Source organism: Meleagris gallopavo, chromosome 8, assembly GCF_905368555.1.
Source record: "Meleagris gallopavo chromosome 8, MGAL_WU_HG_1.1, whole genome shotgun sequence".
In the NCBI taxonomy this organism is placed as follows: Eukaryota; Metazoa; Chordata; class Aves; order Galliformes; family Phasianidae; genus Meleagris; species Meleagris gallopavo.
Window position 1 is genome coordinate 17,972,077 of NC_139411.1, and position 25,458 is coordinate 17,997,534.

General features: G+C 41.6%; 1 protein-coding gene across 2 annotated transcripts in view; it reads right to left on the minus strand.

Moving 5' to 3' along the window:
- VSTM4 (V-set and transmembrane domain containing 4) overlaps positions 1–17,919 on the minus strand; it is a 31,168-nt gene extending 13,249 nt beyond the window's left edge. The window contains exons 1-5 of one of the 2 annotated variants that reach the window (XM_085229267.1): positions 17,739–17,916; positions 12,372–12,770; positions 6,604–6,672; positions 4,999–5,106; positions 1,675–1,708 (exon numbers count right to left, since the gene is read on the minus strand). In XM_085229267.1, coding sequence (XP_085085393.1) covers positions 1,675–1,708; positions 4,999–5,106; positions 6,604–6,672; positions 12,372–12,770; positions 17,739–17,793 — 665 coding nt within the window. In that variant the 5' untranslated portion in view covers positions 17,794–17,916. Of the gene's footprint in view, positions 1–1,674; positions 1,709–4,998; positions 5,107–6,603; positions 6,673–12,371; positions 12,771–17,738 lie in introns of both variants that reach the window. The other variant, XM_085229266.1, reaches the window with a different exon arrangement.
- Between the last annotated feature and the right edge of the window lie 7,539 nt (positions 17,920–25,458).

Sequence of the window (25,458 nt, forward strand, 5' to 3'; positions counted from 1 at the left end):
GCAGTTGGAGCTAAGCCTCTCTAGTCTAGGCTGAACCCTTTTGACTGGCAGGAATCTCATGCAAATATGTTCATCAGTTTGACCTGGGTTCCAAGTCTGAATGTTTTGAATTAAGAATTCAAATGTTTGGAATTAAGTTCCAAGATATGCTAGCAAATACTTCTAGAGGAATAGCAGGTGAAGAATCTACCTGCAATGCAGGTAGATGAGGCTATGTTACACCTCTCATATCCTCTATCACTTCAAATTGTCTCTGAACTTCTAAACATAGCACTGCAGGTGCACTGGTGGCACCTAGCTAGAATTGAGCAGTGCCCGATGCCAGCTCACACAACTGCATCTCTTTCCTTTCAGTTGGTTTACCTACAGCAGTAACACATCTGGATGAGCCATAATACGAGATCTACTTGGAATTCAGGTTTTGTGATGTCTTGAAGTGCACCCTTGGCTAGGAGTGAATTTCCATTCAAATGTTTTGCATTAGATATGGATCATAGTATCTAATACCAATTACAAATTTAGGTACAAGAACAGTCCTAATGTGTTTAAAAAAATTGATGGTTCATGTTTGGAGTAGAGAGTGAAAAATAAAAGGTAATAAGAGTGAAATAGAACAAAAATCATGATACTGATAATACATTCATAGGCACTTAATTTCAAAGCCCTGAAGTCAGCACATTTCCAGGGAGACATGAAAACTGCTGAGCTGTCCGTACATTTTTGGTGTGGTGCAATGGCTGGTTAGGGTCACAGAACAAAGATCTTCAATGAATAACATGAAAGCTTCAGTTTGCACTGACCTGTCTTGAACTCTCTGTAGCCTTTTTTTGACTTTGCTTACATATGAGTGTTGGTTAGATTGAATAAAGCCATTATCCCATGAGACAGCACTAAAAATTACACTAGTTGAGCATCTAGGACATGCTATACTTGGCACAGAATCAGTTTGCTAAAAAGATACTACAAGAAATAGTGTCTGTGATACCAAGTGATTCTAGATTTACACTATAATGCTAGAAACACGTTTTTTGTCACTGAAAACTGAGAAACAGCTGTTCTTTTGCATTATTATGAGGCATCAGGCATCACTCTTTAATCTTTTTTGTTTGTAAAATATGTTTGTCATCTTTCTTTTACTGCTGGTCCAGCACAGTTTATATCTTAAGAAGCTCATATGTTGGAAATCAGTTTTATAGCATTGTGCAATTGAAAACTTGGCAGTCAGTACTATTTAAAGTGATTAATGCCTGCAACAGAAATAGAGTTTTCCCATCCCTTGGAGTCTTCAGCTGGGAACAGAGTATGGGCCTAGAAAATCTGATTTGAGCCCCAGTCCAGGTTATGTATGCAGGATTTATTGGGTCACATTGTGGTATGCTTTGTGCAGGAGGATGGCTTAGGCCACTGACATCTGGTGAGGTGCTGGGAAACCCTGGAAGGCCATACAGGATCAAAGCAGGCTTCTGCAAAAGGCAATTCAGACTGTAAAGGAAAAGCTTGCCACTAAAGTAGACACTTTAGAAAGCTTTACTCATGGAAGAAAAGAATCATAGAATGGCTTAGGTTGGAAGAGGCCTTAAAGCTCCCATCACCTGCTTTGGGAAGGTTGACACACAGCAAAACCAAGAAAGAACTGGTGCCTTGGTTATTGTAAAGAGAACTGTAATCTCTTACCTGTTCTGGGGGCATTTCACCAGGTAATGCTTCACTGTTAAAGAAAAGAAAGAAAGAAAATGTGGCTTCCCACCAACACAGTTTATAAGTTACAAATGGACACTGCAGGTAAACCAGTGCTCCTGGGACTGCAGAGGTGTCAAATGGTCATAGTGGGAGAGCTGCCAATCAGCACCGTACATGGTGGATTAAAGTGCAGTCTGTCTCAAAGCTGTGTTTGGGAGAGGTAAATGTATCAAATAACAAGAACAATCTACTGAGGAAGTACTGGGCAGCTCACATTCCAGTGGTCAGCCCAGCCAAGTGACGGCTTGCTAAGGAAAAGCACAGCAGGCCAGTAATTTTACTTTGAAGACTTTTACTTCCCTTATGGTGCCTCTATTTATTTCCAGAAGCCCAAAATAAACCATTCAGCCATAGAAGCCACTGCCATTCATAATGCAGACTAAGCTGCAGCCTCAGGCATACAGGGGTTGCCTCCTGGGATAGAATCGGAGGTCTAGAACAGCCAGAGCCACCTCTGTCAGCACGTGTGTGTGAACTGCTTAAATCCTTCTGCTTCATAATGCTTTGAATCAGTAGCCTGGAGCAAGGGCAGCCTCCCTCCTGCAGCCTTTCAGGAGCCAGGGTTATTGAGATGCTCTTCTGTGGCTTTGTGGTTTCTATGCTCTGCCCAAGCTGGACCATGTGCTAAACACAGAGAAAGGCAGGCAGGAGGAGAGCCTCTGGTTCTGCTGGTTAACTTGGGCCAATTTATTTCTCAGAAAGAAAAAAGGGTGCCCCCTTTGTAATGCAACATAGACACACAAACACTGTCTCTTAATTTTCTCAATTCTTACCAAATTACACTCTTCTGTGCACAAAATTTTTCACATTTTCTTACCTCAATTGTCTAATCCTAAGGAAGCTGCATAGCCCCTTCTGGGCTGTATTTCAGACCTCAAGGAAAGGGGAACTGAGAGCACTGAGAACTGGGGCTAACTCACCAGAGACAGGTCTTCCTTTCTAGGCTGGCTAAGGCAGGACTTCCATCTATCTCTGCTATTTTCTTCAGGTGTACAGTTAGGACAGTAGGTCTGATCCATCAAGAGATACCATGCACACTGTTGGAATGCATTTGACAATTGCTAGGTATGCATGACTTTATTCTGCCCTAGTGCAAAAGCTCTCATCTTTTGATCCAAGGACTGTGAAGAGCAGACTTCTACCAAAGCCCAAGGGCTGTCTGCCTGGGATGGGGTTGGGGCAGGTAATCCTTTTCGTGGTGTTAGGACTGAGAAACTGGGAGGAACTTGGAGAGAAGGTGAGGGGAGAGTGGAGGGAGCTGCAGGTGTGTTCATGCTTTGTTTCAGGTGTGTTCCCCTGACAGAGTGACTGGAGATAGTCAGAGAGAAGCCCTAATGGAAATACACCAGCAGGTGGGCCAAGGAGGTAGCTTGGTTGTCCTAGGCCTCTGACACAGTTTTGAGGAGAACAGCAGAGCCAGGTTCCTCTTGAAGGAGGAGGAAGTTGATGGAAGCCATCGCTTCACCATGTTGGAGGAAGATGGAGGTACAGTGTGACAAGGATGGAAAGAAGGTAAGATAACACTTTTTGAGGAGAGACGCCTTATTCTAACTGTCTGAATGAGACAACACTGCTGTTTTAATTCCCTGCTGCTTAATGCTCTGGAAAATATCTGACCAGGTAGCCCTGGGTGAAAGGCTATATATACATATGTATGTATATATGTTGAATACTGAGTGTGTGTGTATATATATATATATATATATATATTTGCTATATATGTAAGTGTTGAATACTGAGTCCTTATCTGCTAAATTTTATTGTTACATTTCCATTGGAACCACATTTAATGCTGCCAGTGTTTTCTGGACAGCGCTCAAAATCTAAATAAATTTTGGTTGTGTGCTTTTATTCAGATACTAGTGTAGCGACAAAAGAATTTAGCAGCTCAGAAGAAATTACTTTTTCTCTCTTGTACATACTTTTTGTACTCTATATTACTTTTATATTTAGCTTCTGTTGGTTCACTGTGAAGAGAGATATTCTCCATGCTCATTCACTTATGCCAGAGTGAATAAACATAAGCAGAAACAAAATCTAGCTCAATGTTGGCTAGAGAAAAAAAAAAAAAGGATAAATCAGTGCTTGTGGCTGCAAGGTGACTCACCATGGCCAACACACTTAACTATGGGTACTCCCTTGGCACAAAACCTTTGTCATCACTTAACAGGGTAGGAAGAATAACATTGATCTTACTTCTTCCTCTTTGGCAAGCGCTATTGCTGGGTTCAAACAGAGCTTGAGTTACAGTACTGAGTGTACTACCGGGAAAATGGAGCTGCAGCCTGAAATACAGCTGTGGTCAGGCAAGGGCTTCTGTAGAAATCAATGTTCTGGTTTACGTGTCTTCTCCCTCGTGTATCTGAGTCACATATTCCTCTGTGGTACATGTGATGTGCTGAAGAAGCAACGAGTCATGATTCTCTCCTGTCATTAACACAACGAATAACTAACCAAACTCTTTTTTTCAAAGCTTCTGTTTGGAAATGGCCCTTTGTTCTTTCAATTCTGCCAGTATGAGGTCTCTAAAACATACCATTCTTAAACAGAAATGAAAGCAGAGCTGCCACTGGTTACTCTGCGGATCTGAAGTAGCAATTCTGATTCTAACAGGGCTGCTTCCATGCAGGATTAGCCTCTTTAAAAAACTGTCTCTAGGGAAAAAAATGAAATAGTAGTCCTTCATCTTGAAAGACTACAGTAAAAAAGCACATCTGAATAACAAAATGATACTTTAGGTTCAAAGCACACTACAATGAGTGCTAATAACAACCCTCATTTTCCTAAGTATGTTGACAGCCAGACAGGTAGGGATGAGGAAATGGAATAAAAGAAAACCTCTAAACATGTCTGCAGAAATGCCATTCCTTCACAATTTTAGCTAGATCTTGTCAAAATGCAATTGAATAGTCCAGCACTTAGTCTCCTTTGAAGGAAGTCCTAACAACCTCCAGTTCATGTTTATGAAAAGTGGAAAGGTTTTGGAAAGTCCAATTCAAATTCAAAGTGAAATAGTTATTCAAAGGGAGCAAAATGCCTTTGTTCTAATTAACCTGTGGAGGAATCCAATTTTTTTCTGACAATAATAAAGTGGTCTTTTCTACCTATGCACATGTATGTATGTATATATATATACAGCTTTCATTTAAATTCAAAGTAAGGAAATATTCTCCTGTCCTGCATTTTCTCCACACTCCTTCTCCCCTCTCCCTCTTTGGTATGGGTTTTGCAGCCAGCAAGGAATGACATTTTACTCACCTGTGCATCTCCTCTTGTTCAGAAGTGACTGACAGAGAATCACAAGTGTAAAAAGGAGAACACTGATGATTCCTATTGAGCACACAAACACTGCGTACACATACAGATCTGAAAGGCAAGCACAGGGGAGGCTCAGTGCTGCAGCTGTATGTTTCATGCTTACAAGACAAAAAATGTTATCTCAACAAGACTGAAATAGAACATGGCCTGAAAGAATTAGGGTAACTGTTCAGGAGTAATAAACTCTCCTGAAATTTTCATACAGTATCCTGCTCAGTTTAAAATTTGGATGAAGTCTCCATGAACAGTACTAGATGTATTTATGAGGACTCACTTTTGGGAAGGAGAGAGCTGGTTTGGTTTGTTTGTTTAATTTTCTTGTTGTAGTGGTGGTGGTTTGGTTTTGTTTTGGTTTTGGTGGGGCTAACAAAAAACAGAACAACTTCAGCTGGATTATTTCCCAGTTTAAACAGCTGTACTGATTTAAAAATAAAAAAAAAGAAAATACTGTTTAAAAGTGGCACTAGGGAGAGATGTGGGAGTGCTGAATGAGGAAGAAGGAAGGAAGGAAGTCTGCAATTGTTTTTTTGGTTGCAGTACTGGCTTGAAATTGTTATCTATATGTTTTCTTTATTTTTCAATCTACAGCATCAGACTCCCTTTATGGCTTTCAGTCATTTTCCATAGCACATTCTCACCTGAGGGACCAGGAGTTCTACCATGGCAGATCAAGACAGAGTATTTTGTTCAGAAGCAGAAGGCTTTGATGACTTATTCTGCTTTTACTAGAATTCTAAATAGCACACTTCAAGGATGCTCTACCCATTAATGTCTTCAAGCTTTGCCCTTAGCAAAGTATATTGACTTCTTTCCTGTTTTACAGAGAGGAAACCAAGCCTCAGAGGTCAGGTGTTCTTGCAGAAAATAACACTACTGAACCAAGACCCCCTGCCCTGTGAAGCTCTGTGCTTCATTTGCAGCCTATCCGCCATACACAGAACAATAGTGTCTGTAAGTTGTGGTTTAAACAGCAAGGCTCCCCATACAATGGTGTGAGCAGAGACTGGTGTGCAGCAGAGCAGCATGGCTGTGAATACTATGCTGCTGCTTTGCTGGTACTGGCGGGGAGAGGAGGAGAAGGAGGAGGAGGAGGGAATCCCAGCTGAGTGTACGTTCTGGATTTCCAAATATCTTGGAGCAGATGTTCCATAATCTACAGAGAAAATACTGCTTGCCTTGAAACTCCAGGGAGCTTTACACTGCTCTCGCAATGCAGAGAAGCATTTCTAAGGCTAGTGGGAACACACAGTGCTGAGTACCCCTTCAGACATGTCCAGCACCACTCTGAGTAAGAGTCTGCATTTGTATTTCACAATCAGCCAGGCATGGAGTATTCCAGCGTTGACTGTAACAAATGTATAAGGAACTGGAACCTTCCATTCTCATTTTTCTAGCAGTTGGTATTCTTTGGGATGCCTTCTGAGGCACAGCCTGAGTTTGTACAGTGTGCAAAATCAGGCCCAATGTGGGCACTTCAGCTGTACTGAAGTGTTGGGCCAAGCTAACATGTTGTATGCAACCAGCAGCAGTTAGATGCATCTTTACCTTCGAAAAACTTCCAAGCTTCATGTTTTTTCTTGTAAGTGGGATCATCAGAAGTTTTTGATGAAATCACTGGAAAAAAAAAAAAAACAGAGGACATAACAAGAACTAAAAATACAGAGCATAAAGTGTTGGGATTGCTTGGAGTAAAGTTTGTTTTGCCTCACACATCAGTGCACCAAGATAGTAATTTAACTCACTGGATAATTAACTTTCAATGAAACACTTCAATTATAAAATGGTGTTACTGAAATATCTTCTATCAAATCTCATCTGGTTTGGTAGCCCCAGTGAGGGCTACATCGCTTGTGAGATGGGATTCCTTCTGTCATCTTATGCTGCAAAGATGCAGCATGTGGCTCTTCAATCAGAAGTTAAATGCAGTGAAGGGGAAAGAATCAGCTTTAAAGAGCCTAGATTTTAGAACAATGGTGGCTACAGGCTTGTAAGATCTGCAATGGCTTTGTGAGGATGGTCTGAGTATGCCAGGGAAGAAGCTGCCATTAAAATCGTATGTGGCTATTTTTATTCCCACCCTCTGTTCTCAGTTACCCAGAAGTACTACCTCTAGGGCTATAATTTGTGTGTCCATCCCAAAACAGGCTATTTCTCAGAAAGGAGTTGAACAATTTTTGTTTAAAAGAGTAGGAATTTATTGTATTTAAGAAAGCTTCCTAAGGCTGTAGTCCATCTCTAAAAGGAAAAACAAAAACAAACTGGAAGACTGACAGCTTTACTAAAGGACACAGCTCTGAATATTTCCTGAGTACTGACTTTCAGCAAGGCACATTAGGCACAGGTTTTTTAAAAAACAGGGAAGTCACTCTGACAATGCTTGACACTGAAGTGATCTCTGTAAACACAGTAGTGATTTTCCAGCCTCAGGAATGACTTTCCAGGCCCTTGATTTTGCCCAGCTTCCTTATTTCTACAGCTCTCGTGGATGTCCTTTGACAGATTGTCTCTTTCCTGCAATTTCTACAACAGCACCCAAATAATCCATCAAAGTGATAGTGCTGCTTGTGAGTTCTTTCTTTTCCTGCTTCACTCAGAAGTTGGCTTCTGTGTCCTACCTTTTAGAGATACATAGATAAGACACTTGCATATCTGAGCTGGGAAGCAGAACACTTATACTCAGTGTTCTTGGCTTAGCAGTAGAAATAGACTAGGTTAACCACTGCAACTATATAAAGGGCTCTGTCACTGCCATATCAAAGACCATTGCCTGCTGAGAGCAAAATAGTTCATGTTCTTCTCTGTAGAAATTCCTGTGCCTATGCTGTGGGGCTTTCCTGACACGTGAGAAGGAAGTTTGCATGCACGCAAGTCATACTAACTCATTTTTATAGCCTAGAGAAAGGGCTGACAGAATGGCTATGTTCTAATACAGGTAACAGGGAAAACGGCTGCAGGTTCTCAGGCTCTCTGAAAGAGAAGCAGACTGCAGAGCTCTGGGCAAATGGATCAATGTCAGTGTCATAACAACTGTACAACCCAGTTCTAGAATCCAAATGCTCTGACTGCTGGATCACTGTCCAAACCCCTCTCTGCTCTCTTCAGCCTGACTTTTTTATGACATCAGATTAGATGATCTCATTTATGTTAATCCATGAATTTTTCTGCTAGCCATCCTTCTAATACAATAGGTGATGTCCTTCAGGTTGCATCCAAGAGAAGTTCACAGGGCAAATTACTACAAAAAAGTATCCTACTGGAAAGGAAGTTAATTAAGGTGTGTCCTGCAGATGTGTGGGGCCTACTCAGTGAAAATGGAACTACGTTCAGGTCTGATGAAATCTACTGTTTAGTTATGATGGGAAGCTCATCCAGAATATTTATTTTACATGTATACTCAGCATCACATCAGTAGATCTTTGGCAAGCATTTTAGAATACATTCACTGGAAAATGGACTTCTGTTCATTTTGGGGAAAAAAAAAAGTCTTGCATTCTTTTATTTTGCAACATTTTTACTTGGAGAAAGCATCACAAGCTACTAGTATTCAAAAGAATTCAGGATCTGTCCTATAGGAAACTCACACACAAACTTTCCAACAAGAGAGATTGTTGTGATCTTCTTGTTTGTGTTGTGCATACCAACAGAATTTTAGTTGAACTGTCTAATTTTCTACTTGTCCTCCTACAATCTCATCTCTTGGATCGTAAACCACTTGGAATACATACTGCTCTTCTTAAGCCATGTGCAGCACTTAGTACAATGCACTTGACGGATTACCCGACTGTAAATGACAGAGGATGCTGCATATTGTTCTGAAGGCTACTCATTGTTCTGAGATTTCTCATAGGAAGGTGTTTACAATGGCATTTTTTTCCTCAAATTAACTCTTTTTTTCTGGTGTTTTCTGTACTACGATGAAGATTACTAACTTGTTTTCAGGCTAATATTGACCAGACAAGACCAGGAAAAGAACAGATTCCCCTAATGAGAAGATGGGCAAAGGGGAAAAGGTCCACCATAGTTTAGATTTAATATGTTGCATGGCTGGAGTAGGAGACACTTCTTGGTAACATGAAGATGTGGATTTCTGTGGGGTTTACTACCAGGGTTTAATAGTTGATTTACATAAATTGTTTGCTATCTTATTGTCAATACACCTAAAGGGGAAACTCAAATGAGGCATTTTTTCTGAAAACTGTATTCAGGTCCTGAAGAAGAAGGTAGATATGTAACTTGTATTTTAACTGCCACCACTAAACAATAAGGGGCTATATAGCCTGAAACTCAGCTTTTTTCTTCACAACTGCAATGTGTTTGTTCGCAAAGAATTGTGCTGCAAGAAAATACATTTGCAACTTCTTTATGTACTTACACAAATTCACACTAGCAAACTTACTAGCAAGTAACAAAATCTGCATACGAATAAACAGCATTAGATACAACAGTCCCAGGCTTAATCCGTCAAGTTATTTTACTTGGGATGGTGCCATGCTTTGTGACTGATAAGGGCTATGTGATGAACTGCCCTGGGCTTTTTCTGCTTTTGAAGATGCAGAAAGACTCTTCCTTCTGTGTTCCCCCTGCAATTTTCTGTCTTATGCAGTGACCTTCCTCTGTGAACCAAGCGAACAATATGAATGTTATTTCGTGTCCGCTTGATGCGCAAGCTTGTATGAAATTTACAGGTGCTTTAGCAAAAAGATGTCATATTGAATTAGTGCATAATACAGCCACATTAAATGGAACAGAATGGTAGAAAAAACTGCAACTGTAATGTCTTTGAACTACTGTTACCTTTGTTGATACAGCACAAGCAGTGCAATTGAAGTATCCAAGTTTTACTTTAGGCAATTTGTATTGCTCCTTTTGCTCTATCTTGGGTCTAGCTGTAATATAACTAAATCCCTTTGCAATAAAAAGTGTAACTGATTATAATATAAAATACAAAATGTGTTTGGAAGAAAATTTCCCTGAAAACCTCAAGTGCTACCACTGGGGAAACTGGAGATTTTATCACCATTGTGAAAAGTGTTGCCTTACCTCCTGTGTGTAGCAAATCCTGTACAGTGTGTTATCTGAATACTAGGACCCAAAGGTCCCCCTTCCTACCAGTTCCTTCATAACAGTATTTGAATCTCTCATTTTAGCCAAAGATGGAGGAGTAAAGGAGGAAGAGAGAGGGAGAGGAGGATGAGGAGGAGTGCCAGTTCCTAGGCAAGAGCAGGAGCAGCAGGGAAGAATAACTGCTGAGTGACAAGCAAGCTAATGCCTGAAGTCTGTAAGGCTAAATCACACATACAATAAAGTTTAATTTCATATCCCTACGTAGTTGTGGGACTAACAACTGTGCCTTGGCTCCATCTACCCAACATGGGGTCAGTGCTTGTGAAATTTAATTATCTTCAGCGATGCAATATGGCTGAGCTCAGGAGATGCTGGGCTCCAGCACTTTTACTCCTCTCCACTTAAAAACAAAAGTGTGAAAGGAACAACAGAAATCAAACATGAAACTGGTCATTCTTTCAACTGTGAAGTTAATGAATCCTCTGTGAAGTTAATGTACCCTTTGTCCTGTCTCCTAATGACTCCTCTCTCCACTAAAACTTTAGTACTGAGCACTTTCTCCTGAGGTACGTCCAGGAGCCCAAGTCACTGACATGGAGGGTCCCTGGGCACCTGCAAGTCAAGAACAAGTTACTTGTTTTGTATTTGGAACTTTCCTTCAATGAAGGAAAAGTTCTGCAGACCCAGTAACAAAATTAGCTCAGGTTTTTTTGTTGTTGTTTAAAATTGATCCACAGTCTTTGTTACTAAAATAGAGTTTCAGCTTTGGGTTGTTAGTGTCTTTCATCACTGCTAAAATCAACATAAGAAATCAACTAATTATGTTATGCTAATGCCATGATTCCTTAAGGGAGATTTAAACATTGCTTATCAAAGTGAAGATGTTTATCTCTTGTTTTTCACACTGTTTCTCTTGTCCTTCCCATAGATTATAAATCCTATAATATCTGAGCGCTATCCACAGGAGATCACACACTCACAAAGATTATTTTTTACTGTTTCACTTGTCCTCCTGCTGCGTGTATAATCCAAGAAGGGGTAGAGAAACATGAATGATGCCAATGAAGTTGGTATAGAGGAAATGTGCTTTAAATTTAGTCTACCAATGTAGACTCTACATAAATGTGCTTGAATTTATCTGGAAAAGCCTGTCCTTAGTGGGGTTCTCTAAAAGGAAAATTGTTTTCAGAGGAGAGTTAGAGCCACTTTCTCTAAAACATTAGTTAGATAAATGGGGTTAAGTTTTCTCAGTTAGAGGAATAACATGCGTGGTCTAAACACAGCAGTAAACTTAGCATCAGCATTAGCAGCATAAACTTCACAAAGCACTATCTTCTCCTACAAGTTTTTCTGATTGCTCAATTAACCTCTTGAATATCCAGACCTATGGACCAAGCAGTCCCACTTGATTTTTAGTGTTATCTTCAAAGCTGGCTCTGTGTGAAATCAGCTTTTCTGTCTGTAAAACCACAAGAGAGGGCTTGTTTGCCAGCTAGCCCTAACAACACAACTGCTGACTCTTCAAAGGAGTTTGTTCTTCAACATCCAGTTTCACCCATCTCTGAAAGCTCAGATCTGGTGGTGTTGGTTTTGAGATCACCCACCCCAAATAGAAGGCCTGTTTTCAAGTTGAGATCTATAGTTCAAAATCCTCACTTGTTGCTGGCCATAACTTTATCTGAAGTTCAATACAAACAGGCTGGTTACTTCTTTTCTAGCTCTGTTTTCTGTCTATAAATGGTATCATGATGCTAGAAACGCTCCTTGCAAACTGCTTCTAGACTAGAACTAAATGCAATGAACGTACCAAGAGGGACAAAACATAGACCTAAAACATACAGCTTCTATCTCTGGCTGACTCTCTGTGTATTCATCTGAAAATAAGTTAATCTCTCTCTATTTTATTTTGTATTTAAATAATAATGACAGTTGTTCATTCCCACTTGCAAAGATATAAAGACCTGTAGATGAGTGTAAAAGAGTTTGAATTGCTGCTGTTTTGGCAAAAGGCAAGGGAAATAAACTATTTTCAACTAATCTACTAATCTCACCTCTTTACTTTCTACTACAAGCTGAATAATGTTTAAATTATTTTGTGCAAGTAAAAAGCAGAGTATTTGATTTTTCTTCTCATAGTCACAGATAACACTAAAAAATCACTTCAAATGTCTTATGGATGAACTTGATAGAGAGGAAAGAAGGAATCATGGGACAAGGAAAATTGTAGAACTGAATTGATGATTTCTCACCTCTTATTTCAGTAGCTGCTGTACCATTTGACCAGGCTGTCCACTTATTCCTGTGTTTTCCAATTTCCTGAACTTTACATATATAATGTCCTTGATCTGTTTGCTGGAGGCTTAGAATAAGAAATTTGTACATAGTTCCATGTTTTTCTTTAAGAAGACGAAGTCTTTGCTTGTGGAAATGATGAGTATAATTCCCATAGTACTGGACAGACCCAAATTTGGTCATTTTGATCATCAGATACTCCTGGGTGGGTGACACAGCAAAGACCCACCGCACAGCCAGCAAATTGTCTGTCTTTCTCTTTTGAGAAATGTGGCAGTAAAGGGTAGCATTATCTCCCTCGGAGTACCGCACTGTTGGTCCCGGAGACACTGTCACATTTAAAGCCTCACAAACATCTGCGAAGGAAAAAGAGACACTGAGAATCCCATGGAGGCAAAGCAGCACAATAATCTCTCTCAGCACACAAGTCCACAGCAGGTAAACAGACAGCATCATCAGTTCAATCTGCAGCAACTCAGTGAGCTTCTAGAATCTGAAGTATTCTGAGAGATGGCAAGAGGACCTCCTTCAGTGAGTCTGCTCCAATATTCTTGTGTTTGCTAACGAGATAGGGCTGAAGTAGACACTTTGGTGTTTTTACAGGCTCCCAATCACCCAAGGCTTTAGACAAGCCTTGTCTGAAGCTAGCTTGGAGCAAGAGCCCATAATATCCTTTGGCAAGCTGTTTCAAGACCAGCTCTTCTGGCAACATGCATCCTGCTGAGAATTTCCGAGCTAATGTGTTTTAATAGCCAGTTTATTCTCCTGTGCCAACTTTGTCTTTTAAGTTTAAATGCCATTTACTTCTTGACTCCAAATACCTAGTCTCTCAGCCTTCACTTTGTTGAACTAAAGAAGCAGAGTTCTGTTAGTCTCCTCTTATAAAGAAATGTTTCCCTTCCCTATTCATTTCCCTATTGAGTTAGTAACTTTCTGTGCACTGGTTCCAGTTTCAATTTTGGTTTTATTGTGACGTTGTTGTTGCTCTCTAATGTTCTGTGAAATAGCAGTGTACACCCCAGGTGATAAGAAATACCTTGCATGTTTATCCCAGAACAATGTTGACCTTTCTCATTATATTTTGAGATTATTTGACAGTTTATATTTAGGCGCAATAGAATGTTTTCCTTCCTTTGTCATTTGTGGTTCAGTTCCTAGTTTATGCAAGAAATTCCCCAAGTGCATGACTTATCTTACTAAGTTCTGCTCCACTTTTGTTTCTTGTTTCTCAGTCTTTCCTACATGCTACTCCAATCATACAGTGACTTGATAAAGTCACAAGCAATGTGTACTTGTTTCTTTCTTTAGGACATTATTTGTGCAAACTTTACACAATACTGTTTCCTAGATGGGTCACTGAAAGACTAGTAACCTCCCTATATGTCAGTAAGTTCTCATATATGAGTAACTCCTCTCTTTAGAGTTCCTTATGTCCTCTATTTTAACTAATACTCTTCTTGTCATAACCTAATGATCATCTGGATTAAGTTTTTCACATCTCCTTCTGACTGCAAATTTGATTTAATGACATTACTTGCATGACAAAATGCGACATGTGGTTATATTGAGACAGACAGTTGTTCCATTTTCCCATTAATTTCTGACTCATATTCTTTTGTTTGTCATCAAGAGCCTAGCTCAAACCAGTTATTTTTCTCTCCTTTCTTTCTACCAATAGTCAACATAGGTGAGGGTTAAAAGACGTCCATAGCTGTTCATTAGCAGATTTTTATTTCCTGACCTTACTTATTCATGCTTAACCTCTTTTCTGAGGCGTGGGATTAAACACTCATTCTATTTCCTTCTCAATGTATGTTAAGCATGTATGTCTGTTAGTCATATCACAGACTGATCTATTTTTTACCAGTTGTATATTGAGGCATTGTGTTCCCTAAATTATTTTTCTGATAGCATCCACTAGAGAGAAAAAACATATTTTAACAGGGAGCAAGCACTCCATGCAGTACACTCTGAGAAGCATGAAACATCCTCTAAGATATGAACATTAAGCTTCCAGTTATGTACTGAAAAGCTATTGAGAATTGCAACTCTGGGAGATGGATTTTTTTAATTTCTGGACACTTTGCTAGCACATCAGCTAGGAACATTTTAACAAAGGGGATGAGCATTTTGGCAGACTCCTGGTTGACATCAGCTCCTGAAACACAAACATGTATTTATCCTCAAAATAAGCAAGTATTTCCATCTACTTCTGAAAGAGCATTGGAGGCAGAGACTCAGTGGCCCCTGAGAAGCTGTGAGGTGCAGTGATTAAATGTATCAATTTACTTAAATCCTCTGAATTAAAAAAGTTATGTTGTGACTGTTCAAGAAAAGAACCCTCTGAAAGTTCATAGTATTATTCTTTGGGGTTGTTTGTTTCAATAGAAAGCATTACTGATTGGTGCATTTTTTAAGATATATGCTGAAGAATAGGCATCTTAGCCATGTAGACTCTGTGAAAGAAAAAAAGTCATATGGTGAAAGTTGTATGTTATTTTTTAAACTTCTTTAAGAAAGCTAAGCATGACTTAAATTATTGTTATAACTATCTGTGCATGAAGTTTGTGTGTGCAATTAATGTGAGCTCCAAATCAAGAGATAATTTATACAAAGCACACAGGAAGAACGGGATGTTGAAATTTAAAACAAAGTCTGAATACCATCATAGATTTCCAGGCATAAACCTTCACTTATTGCATGCTGGAGTTACAGGACCTTGGTGCTTTGCAGGCAGAAGTGAAAATAAGGTGGCTGCCTCTGCCATCAAAATGACATTTCATTTTTGAAGACTGTGCTGCTCAGGAAACAAGAAACAAGTTCAGAAATATAGAATTTTTTTAAGTTGCTTATAATTGTGCTACAAAAGTTTAAGAAATCGATTATAAAAATGTGGTTTGGGTAAATGCAAAACACAAGATTTTTCTACTGAAACTATGGACGTGTCACGAAAAACTGTAAAGGAAAACAATTATGTCACTTTCCTGATATGTGAACTTCTTGTTTGAAAAAGCTGGCTAGGATTAATTGTAGAATACTATCCCTAAATAAAAAGCAAAAGAATCATTGCTTAATTTGAAACTTGGCAGAACACTGCCAAAAAGTACTCCAGAGAAAATACAGAGGAATTCAGATATAGTGATGATGGAAGCCTCTGTGAGAAAATAAAGAAGCATTGTATGTGGTATCTCTGATCCCTTTCTAACTGTTTACACTCACACGAACATTGGTATTTTATAAATAGGGCTTCTACTTTTCCTCAGGAGATGTGCTCTTTTGTAAGGAACTATCAAATTTTACATCTTTCATGTAGCAAATCTCATCTGCTGCAAAGGCCAGTTGCTTGAAGGCTTGTATGGGGAAACATATCTTATCTTTCTTCTGCAGCTATCGGTGTAGCAAAGGGAAGAGCTTTCAAAATTTCTGATGCTTTCTCTGTGACCTCTTCTCATTTTATGCTGAGCAGGGTCAGGTGATGCTTTATACAAAACAGAAGAATGATCCATTGGATTCTATCCTCCCCCACTGGAGGTAGAACAGTGGTGGATGGTTGGAGGAAAGAGGTCATTTACCTCTCATGTGGAAAGGAAAAGCCTTGTTCAGGGCTCCCACGCACTTTTGTCTAAGTTTGTTCTGTCTTTAACTGCTGCTGAATCAGCCCCAGCATGAGGTTTGTCCTAGTAGTGGGTTCTGTGCCAAGACAGGAGACTCCTCCACCACTTGAGAGCAGCCAACGCAGCACTGACTTCCTAGACTTCAGATTTCTGCTTTGAGTGAGGAATCACTGTCTTTCTTTTTCTGCCTTCCCAGTATAGCATGCGTTTAGTCCTACTTCTACTTGAGAAGGGAAACAATTTATAGAAAAGGGAAGGAGAGTGGGTCAAACCTTGAGGATTCCTTTGCATCTCTCTCTCCTATCAGCAATCAGTTCACTTAGTTGCTCCCATCCCAGTGTTTTAGCTGTTTCTTTGGTACCTTCCACCTGCTTGTCTCATCACAGTCACAGAAGCATAGTACTATAACTTAAATCCCATTTTGAAGAATCCTATTCTGAAAGTATTAGCTAGGTTTAGACTTTTGTTATCTGCCATATTTCTTAGCCAAATACATTCATGGCACTGTCAGGAGTAAGGAGCTACCAGTTTAGCAGCTAGAAACCTGTACATGCCAGGGCTGTCCCCACAGTCTGTGCTAGAACAGACCAACAGTCACGGTGGCTGCATGCTTGCTGGAAAACCCCAGATCCTTCATTAGAGATGCTCACGTGAGTGGGTTGTTCCTGGACACTACTGCACCCTACATGGATTTAGCATTATTAGTGTTATGTAGGTCCCTCCTCCTACTCCTTTTTCCACGGAAACTAATAGGCAGAATCTACAGCCCAGCCTTCAGGGCTATGAGGGCTCTTTCCTCAGCCTCTGCTGATATGTAGGGGACTACAGAGGCATGCCATCAGGGTAGTTGCCTTCTCGTCTTGGATTTGCGTGACCAGAGGCAGGTGGGGTGGCTACTATTTGCCCTTCTATTTGTTCTGTGAAGTGATATTAATGTCAAAGCTTGCTTTATTTTGGTTTCTATTAAACAGTAAGAAGAGCAGATGAGCCAGGAAGAAGCAAAGCTCTTTGTTTAAATGAAAATAATTAGGAGCTGGCTAGAAAGATCACCAAAAGCAACCAGCTGTTTTCAGTTGAATGGCTGCATCTGCAAGTTTCTCAAGTCAGAGGCTCTTTCTCTCACAGTGCTTCTGCAGTGACTGAACTTGAACTGAACCTCTGCCTCTGTCATCTCCTGTCCAAGGCAGAAATCCTAAATCCAACTCTTATCACTATTGAATGAGTGACCCTCCTCATCCCCACTGTGCCCTGAAGTTCTGATCCAGAATCTTGTCCATTTTTACAGCTTCAGAACACAACCTTAGCCAAGCCACATTAAATTTTGGAAGCGTAAGGCTTGAGCGGAGGGTTGTTTTTAATAACAAGAGATCTGGGAGTTCTATTCCTCTTTGCCTCAACTTTGTTTGCAGTTGTACGAACGCTGTCCCGCCTGACAAAGGAGGCGGTGGAGAAAGCTTTTCTAGCAGCTGCTGTACAGGCGAGGAGTTTCGCTCTGAACCCACGGCTGCGGGCGCTGCTGCCGCGGCGATACAGGAGCAGCACCCGGGGGCGGCGGCTCCCGTCCTTTCCCTCTGTGCCGAGCCGGCCGCCGTGCCGTGCCGGGCTCCTGCCTGCTCCCCCAGACCGGGCGCTGCCCAGACCCTTCCCGGACCCCGCGGCGCCGGGGTCCCGCAGCGGCCGGAGGGAGGGGCTGCTGGCGCTGCCTCTTACCTGGGGCCGGGGCCGAGGCCAGCAGGGCGGCCAGCGCCGTGGCCAGGAGACGCATGGCCCGCGGGGCGCCGGGTCCCGTCCCTTCCCTCTCCGCTGAGCTGGCTGCCTCCTCTCCTCCCCGGCCGATCCTCCCTTCTCCCCTTGTCTTTCATCTCCTCCCCTTTCTCCTCCTTTTTTTCCGCTTTCTCCCTACCCTCCCTACTTGTTTGCTCTTCCCACCGTCCGGCCCCCTCCGGAACTCCCCTCCTCTTTTCTTCCCTTTTCCTTCCTATGTCCTGAGCTCGTTGGGATGGCGAAGTATTAGTTGGGCCTGGGGGCTGCTCTGTCTGCAGGCTTGGCTATCCCTCCAAGCATGCACAACCTGCCCAAAGGACATGGATCTGTGCAGACAGCAAGTGGGATGCTCCCCTTTCCATGCACAGAAAGCTTATTTGTGAACAAGTGAGAGAACTTGTCATGGGACAGGGACAGCATCCTCCACTTTCCTGGAAGTGTCTGAAATTTTGCAGGCTTTGATGCCCATTCCCCATGCCCACTGATCTGCTGGAGCAGGACTGTTGTTTCCAGGAGATTCCAGTTAACAGCCAACCCCCATTTCAGGGGCTTTGCTGGTGGCAGCCTGGGGATGAGGAATAGCCTTCAACAGGTATGGGTGGGGATGGATGCTAGAGGCTGTTTGCACACCTGTGCTGCGACATCACAACTTGTGCTCTGGTGATGCAGCAGTTTGAGGTGCGTCACTCCAAGAGTACCATGTTTATTTTGCCAAATAGTGCAACGTTCTAGGCAATAAGGAACCATTCAACCTAACTCCTTTGTGAAGATACTCCAAAGGCGCTGACTAAATGTGATTCTGGGCTCCTATACATAGCTATCACCACCTGTAGCTGTTTGGTAGCTCTGTTCCAGGCCATATAGCGATAACTCTGGTGGAAAGGGATGTTTCCTTGCCTCAGCCTGTGTGCAGTCTAATAGTCCATCCTGAACCTCAGTGAGGATGGCATTCAGAGTGAATGAGGCTTTGGTGATACCAAGTCTCGTAAAGACCTGAAAACAACAAGGAAAGTGTTTGCTAAAAGTTGCTGGTCACCACCTTGACTGGTATCAAAGGGCAGGAGTTCACTGAACTGTTTTTGCTGGAAAGGTCTGTCCAGAATTTGTCCCAAAGAAGGCAGAAAGTGAGGGCTGCAGTTCTGCATCACTTGGAGGAGCTGTTTTGGTACATTTGACACTGTTTTCCAGCTGCTTTCTGTGTGAGGAAGGCTTGAGTTGTACTGAGGAGATGTAAACTGAAGAGTTTTGGGTCTCTTAATGGAGAGACTGAAACGGCACTGGTGGGCAAGGGGGCAGCTGAACTGCTAAATCATTGTGCTGTGGCTGAAGATGGAGCATGATTACCACTTCCTTAATTATCCTAATCCAGTACTTTCATTCTGTGATGGCTTCTGTATGGCATAAGTTGTGCAACTCTGTTAGGGAAGCTGGTACCTGGCAGCGCCCCCCTGCCATTCCCCCCTGTCTCTTTTGATGATTATCATTTGAAAGCCCACAAATCTCCAGAAACAGGGACTTAATTCTTCTATCAACAGCCATGATGGATCGTATCTGGTTTTAGTATTCATCTTGTGTGAATTGCGGATGATACAAACATATTGGCAGTCCTACTTGCATGGATAGAGCAATTAATAAGAATTTAGTTGCTCCACCCCTTTCCTAGGAATCCCTGAGGCAGAATAGTACGTCTGCATTTATGCTCACAGAAAAATCAGCGCATGCTTCATCTGATCCTTATGAGGCAGAACATTTTCTTTAATAGATGTGGAAGGAGGGATCTGTAGGTTTAAATCTACTCCTTTAACTCAGAAAAGGAAAATTCTATCAAAGAGAGAAACTAATTCAAAAGAAGTGGGCAAATTCACAAAAAGCTGCACCAGCAGTTACTTATTTTGATGGTCCTAATGGAAGATCTAGCTGTGGACATCCCTGGAATGCTGACTAAAAGGTGAACTAGGGATGACTGGTTTTCTATATTCTTTACCAAAGCATTTGCTGTATGCCCTTGTTGCAAGAAAACTACTGGCTTGAATGGGCTTTCTAGCACTACTTTATATCGTTCTGCTTGTCGTGCCTCACCCCACATCATAAATTCCTTCAGTCTAAAATCTTTTAAGGGTGTATACAAAATACTGATGTAAAGATATCAACAAGGTATACCTAAGCTCTCCTATGGGTACCTGAACCTAGGTAGCCTAAAAGTGCACTGTGAGAATCAGCCTCAATCAATATCTGTCTTTGCAACCACGCATTATCAGTGGCGCTAAATTCTTCTAATTGCATCAAGAACCCTAATGAGCTGTGGGAATCAATCAGTGGGTGAGAAGACCTACTGTGTTGTGTTTGCCTGTGGTTCAACATAGACAGAAGTTAGAGGCCCACCTGGGCTTCTCCAGTCTTATGTGCTTGTGAGCTCACTGAAATGTGCTACCTCTGTTTTGCAGCTTGCAACCTCTGGATGTGTGTTGTGGTATTTCTGTATTGAGTAGAGCATTTAGTTGGGTTCTCCTCCTCTGAAACGCTTTTGTTAATATAGCAGGGAGAGAAGTGCTCCTTATTCTTAAAGAGGTGTTTCTTTTTAATTTCTGAAAGCGCTTTTAGAAGTGGTTCAAGTTAAATTCTTTTGTACTTGTCATGACATAAATAAACAAACTTAATGCTGACATTGTATGTCTTTTACCAAGAGTGAGCTTTTCTCAGCTGGAAGCAGGACCCATGAGCCTCTCTGTTGCCACTGATCTGCATTTCAGATGCATCTGTTGGGCAATACAGCACTTTACATACTTAATAAGCCTATTACCATTGTTTTTGGATGTACTTCTGGGCAAGACAGCACTAGTCAGGCTGGCAAATAGTGAGGAAACACAGACCATTGCCCCCACCATCTTCTCAGATTTGTGCTGACTTCTGGGATGCTTTGACTCAAGTTGGCCCCAACTCTGGGCTGCAGCTGGGTGATCTGTAAACTTCTTCTGACTGGATTGGAAGGGCCTGGGAAGGGACTGTAAATACTTCGGCAACTCGGATGAAAGGCTGCAACTGTATGGTTTGCATTATTTCACTGCTAAAGTCTTTCACTCCTTCAACCCATTATGCTGCATTATAAAACTTACTCTTCTGCTTTTATAAAATGTTTTCTTCAGTCTGTCCGTGCTGCTGACCTGATAGGGTCACAATCTGTGCACCAGAGATCTCAGAGGCCTCAGGAGTGTGCAGTGCAATTCCTGCAGGGCTGCGTCAGCCTGTGCACCTTCCCAGCTCTGCTGGACATGTGCTGACACAGGCGAGCTGGGCCTCTGCCCCGCAGGATACTGCTTCCTCAGCTCTGGCAATAGTGATACAGCCCAGTTTCCTGTCAGGACAGGCCTGCTGGGAGGAGGAAAGTGCCTGCTCAGCACTCTGGAGCAGCTGACGCAGGTCAGGGCTCCTTTTTTCATGGAGCCTGGAGCCCTCCGCCCATGGAGCAGAGTTGGTGGGGGCTCATGCTTGAGGTGAGCTCTGCTGGGCAGGTTGCTCCTCCATGCACAGCCACAATCAGGGGAGGTAGCCACAGCCTCCTGCTTTCTATCATCCCATAGGTTTTCCAAACATGCCCATTCTCTGCCTACCGCACTTCATGCAGGATGCTCCCTGCCTGCCCAAACCTTCCAGTGAAGGCAGTTACAGCCAGGTCTTAAGAATCTAGCAGCAGGTAAGTCTATGGCCCAGAGAATCCTGATTGCAAATGAATGTTTAGTGATTAGAGATGGAGAACATCCAGACCTGTTCATATTGCCAAGTATGGAGGGAGCTTGGATCTGAATCCAGATTTTCCCATCCCTTTAATAGGCTAAATTAACTTTAGATTTTAACAGTCCAAAGCTGTGTAATAACTTGGTCTGGGATTAAAAATTCTACCCTGATACTTCTCCCTGGCTACGTTGTAGACTGGTGTTTGGAAAATACAGTTTTGGTTCGCAGTTGTTTGTCTGTATAGACAATACAGACACTGCAAAAGGACACCTTTAACTTTCCCCTTTTCTTTCAGATTTATGAATGCTGCTGATGTACCTGGGTAGGATCTGATAGTTTTGTAGGATGTTTCCTGGATAAATGAAATCCTATTCGGAGAACTGACGCTGCAACAAGTTACTCAAAGCCCCATCCAGCCAAGCATTCAGGGCCAGGCTGAACAGGGCTTTGACCAACCTGGTCTATTGGGAGATATCCCTGCCTATAGCAGGGGGGTTAGATGATCTTAAAGGTTCCTTCCAACCCAAACCATTCTATGATTCTATGGTTTTTCCATTTTATCTTTCTTTAAATGAGAGTACATTACTGAGTCCAGGAAACTTGCTTCTGCTACTACTTTTATGATTGATTGCATTTGGGTTTGCATAAGAAGAAAGGATATTTATTATGGGTTTTTCAGGTCTTGTTTTAAGTTTGGTCATAACAATTTGGAGGGCACTGCTAAACCTGCATAAATAAGATTTGTGGGTGTTTCACAAGTGCTAAGAGCTTCCATCATATGAGACAACCTCTGTATTTTCTACTTCTTTACAGGTAAGCAAGTTGCTGAAATCTGATTAAGTCTTATTGTGTCTTACTATGCATCATCATGCACAAAGGCATAATCTCGGCTTCATATAGCAGTAGATAGCAGTGTCATTAAGGCTCCCTAAAAAATCTATTGCAGTTCCATCTCTGTTCTCTAAATATATGAAAATGCAGATGTTAGCTGTCCTTATTTCTGGCAGTATGTGAGCACATGTCATGCTAAGATAGATTTCAGAGCCTTTTCAGTACATTAATATGTTTTGGCTATGCACTCTCATTAGGCACGTGTCCCAGCTAAAACATTCTTCCTGCTTTTCGCCAAGCTGCCCACTAGGAGCCTGCTCATCCCAGTCTGCCTAGCTTCAAGAGGTACAGACCCCAGGGCTGCATGGTGAGTGTTCTGCCCTGGTCCTGTACTGTAATGGCTCCTGCTTTGGTTCATCTGCCTCCACAGTAAGTGATGTGACTGAGTCTGGTGAAGTGTGACCTGGTATGTCGGTGATATCTGCTGCCTCGTGGGATTTGCTCTGTGCCTTCTGCACACCCTGTGCTAGCAACATTGGATCTTTAAGAGATGTCTTGTGACCTCTTTATCACATGGAAGGGGGTAAGAATGGCTCTCACAGTACAGAGCAGTGATCCACCCAGCTCAGTGCCCTCTTTCTGACTCTGGCTGTCAGCAAATGCTTGGAGAAGAGTAGTATGCACAAGACAGGCACACAGTACTGTGTTCCCAGGAGACCTTTCCAGCTTCAAATGATTTGCAGCACTTACTTTCTTGGCAAAGATGTTGTGTCAACATCAAGAAAGATAAGGTTTGCCAGTGTAGATTTGCCTCCCTGACCAGGGTGATGCTGGATGTGGCCTTGGTAGCAGTAAAGCACAATGCTTGTGGAGGGAAAGCTTTCTGAGATTAAATAGATCTTAGAAGCCCACATGGAGGCTCTCAAACAGCCAGTGCTCTCAACTGGTGCTACACAGCTTGCATGGAAAATCACACCAACAGAAGCAGTGAATTCATATCAGAACGTACAATGTACATGTCTAGCATTTGTCTGATTATATCTGGATTTATTATCCATTATCCAAACATTCCACATCCTCTGCAACAAATTTCCCAGATTATTAAATTCAGCCAGGATTAATCTTAAGAATAAAGGTCTCCACATCAGTTCTGCAGCCTGACAGCTCTGCTCAGGCCAGAAATACCACAATAAGTGCTCCTTTTGCCTGCTCCTGGCATTTCTGATCTGTCCTTACCCCACCACACATTGAGGATTGAAGTTGGAGTTGGTGTCCAGAAATGAATGACTATGGAATGATGGTTTTACATAAGGTGAATAATGAAGAGGTAGATGAGATATAAACCAAAATGGCTCAAGTATTGCTTCTAACTAATACATTTTTTTCCCTATGTTTTAGTTACTATTCTTCCTACCTAAAAACCTATGATACATTGAGAATCTGCCTCTTCCAAGATGTCTGGAAAACTGGCTGTGAAACTCTAACAAATGGAACCAAACTACTGCTGTGACTTTAGAAACTGCAATCTCAGCTTTGGAAAGACCTGAAGCTGACAGCTAGGGAAAAAAAAAAAAATGCATTATTCAAGGAAGGTCACAGCTCTAGTGAACATGGCCTGTGAGGAAATGCTGCAGAGTTGGATTTCTCAGTGGAGACTGGGAGGTATAATAAATCTTCAGGTATTTTGGGGCTCTTGCAATAAGAGGGAGTAAACAACCCTTCACATCCACTGACAGTAAAATGAGAAAATATGGATCTAAATTGCAGGAAGGAAGATTAGATAGCAGAAAATATTTTCTAACCACAAGTTTAGTTAAGGGCTGGAATAGGGAGCTTAGGGGCCCTTCTTATGGGAGATTTTAGATGTAGACTACGCAAACATGTGTCAGAAATAGTTTAAGGGTGGCCAAGCAGCTCTTCAGAAGGATGTTGAACTAAATGAGATCCAGAGAGCTTTATTAGCCTCTTGTTCGATACCATCTCACATTCTCTCTATGTTTTCTCCCTTATAATACTAAATCCTTGAACATGCAATAGAAAAGGCACTTCAGCTCTTCACATCCCAAGGAATAACAAGGTACCTTTCCCCATTCAGACACAGATAGCACCTTGCTCCTTATCTCCATTTTCTACCATCCCCTCCTAGACTCTCCTGTGTTTCTGCTTTTATTAGATTTGGATGTATTTCTGTTTTGCATTTTTTAAAACATTCCAGCCTGGAAGCAAAGTACCCACACACGTACCCACAGCATGGTTTGTTGTCAGAAAAGCAGGGAATCCTTCTCTAACCTCAGGAATGTCCCTGGAAGATGTGCTTGCCTTTTGCTCTCTCATCAGGAATGGTCTTGCTACACTTTGGCAGCTGCTAACTTCAAAACAAATTCTCTGTACTTTAAATCAGAAGAAAAACCATACTGTCTCTTAAAGAAATCTCTCAGTAAAGATCTTTACCAGGGATAGTTCAAGCCATAAGCTCCATACAAATTTGCATGCTATCTGTGGTTGAGTAGTGGCCAAATTTGGGCTTCTGAGCTTTAGGAGGTGTTACAGATGAGGCACGTGGTTATGTTTTCCATTGAGCAGTGAAATACTGAAGGAATCCCATCCAGTTACTCAGCAGGCCCATGAAGTGCTGAAAAAAATTACCTTGCTTGTGTTTCTACAGTAATTGCTCTGAAGAATTTTTGGCACAGCTTTGAATAAACAAAACAATTGACTTTTATGCCTGTCAAATACTGGATGTTTTAAGGTATAGCCTTTTGCTTGTTGTAGATGCAGATGTACAGTATCTGCCTTTAAGATAAAAATAAAATGCTGTAGTAAGGCATCTCCTTCACATAGCTATTAGTTGCTGAATATCATGTGTTCTTCACATTCTTTCCCTTAAATGTAAAAATAAGGAGGAAAATAATGTCTTTATCTTTCCTTTCTCAAAGTACATAAATTTAGGTGCTATTTGTTAAATGATTCTTTGCAGAGAACATGAGAGAAGGCACATTTTGCATACTGAACATACCGTTTGCTGGAATAAACCCCTTAACCAAACATATTTTTCTTAGCAGTGTTTTGGCCACTTGGATAAGATATAGGGTTGCCACGTCGC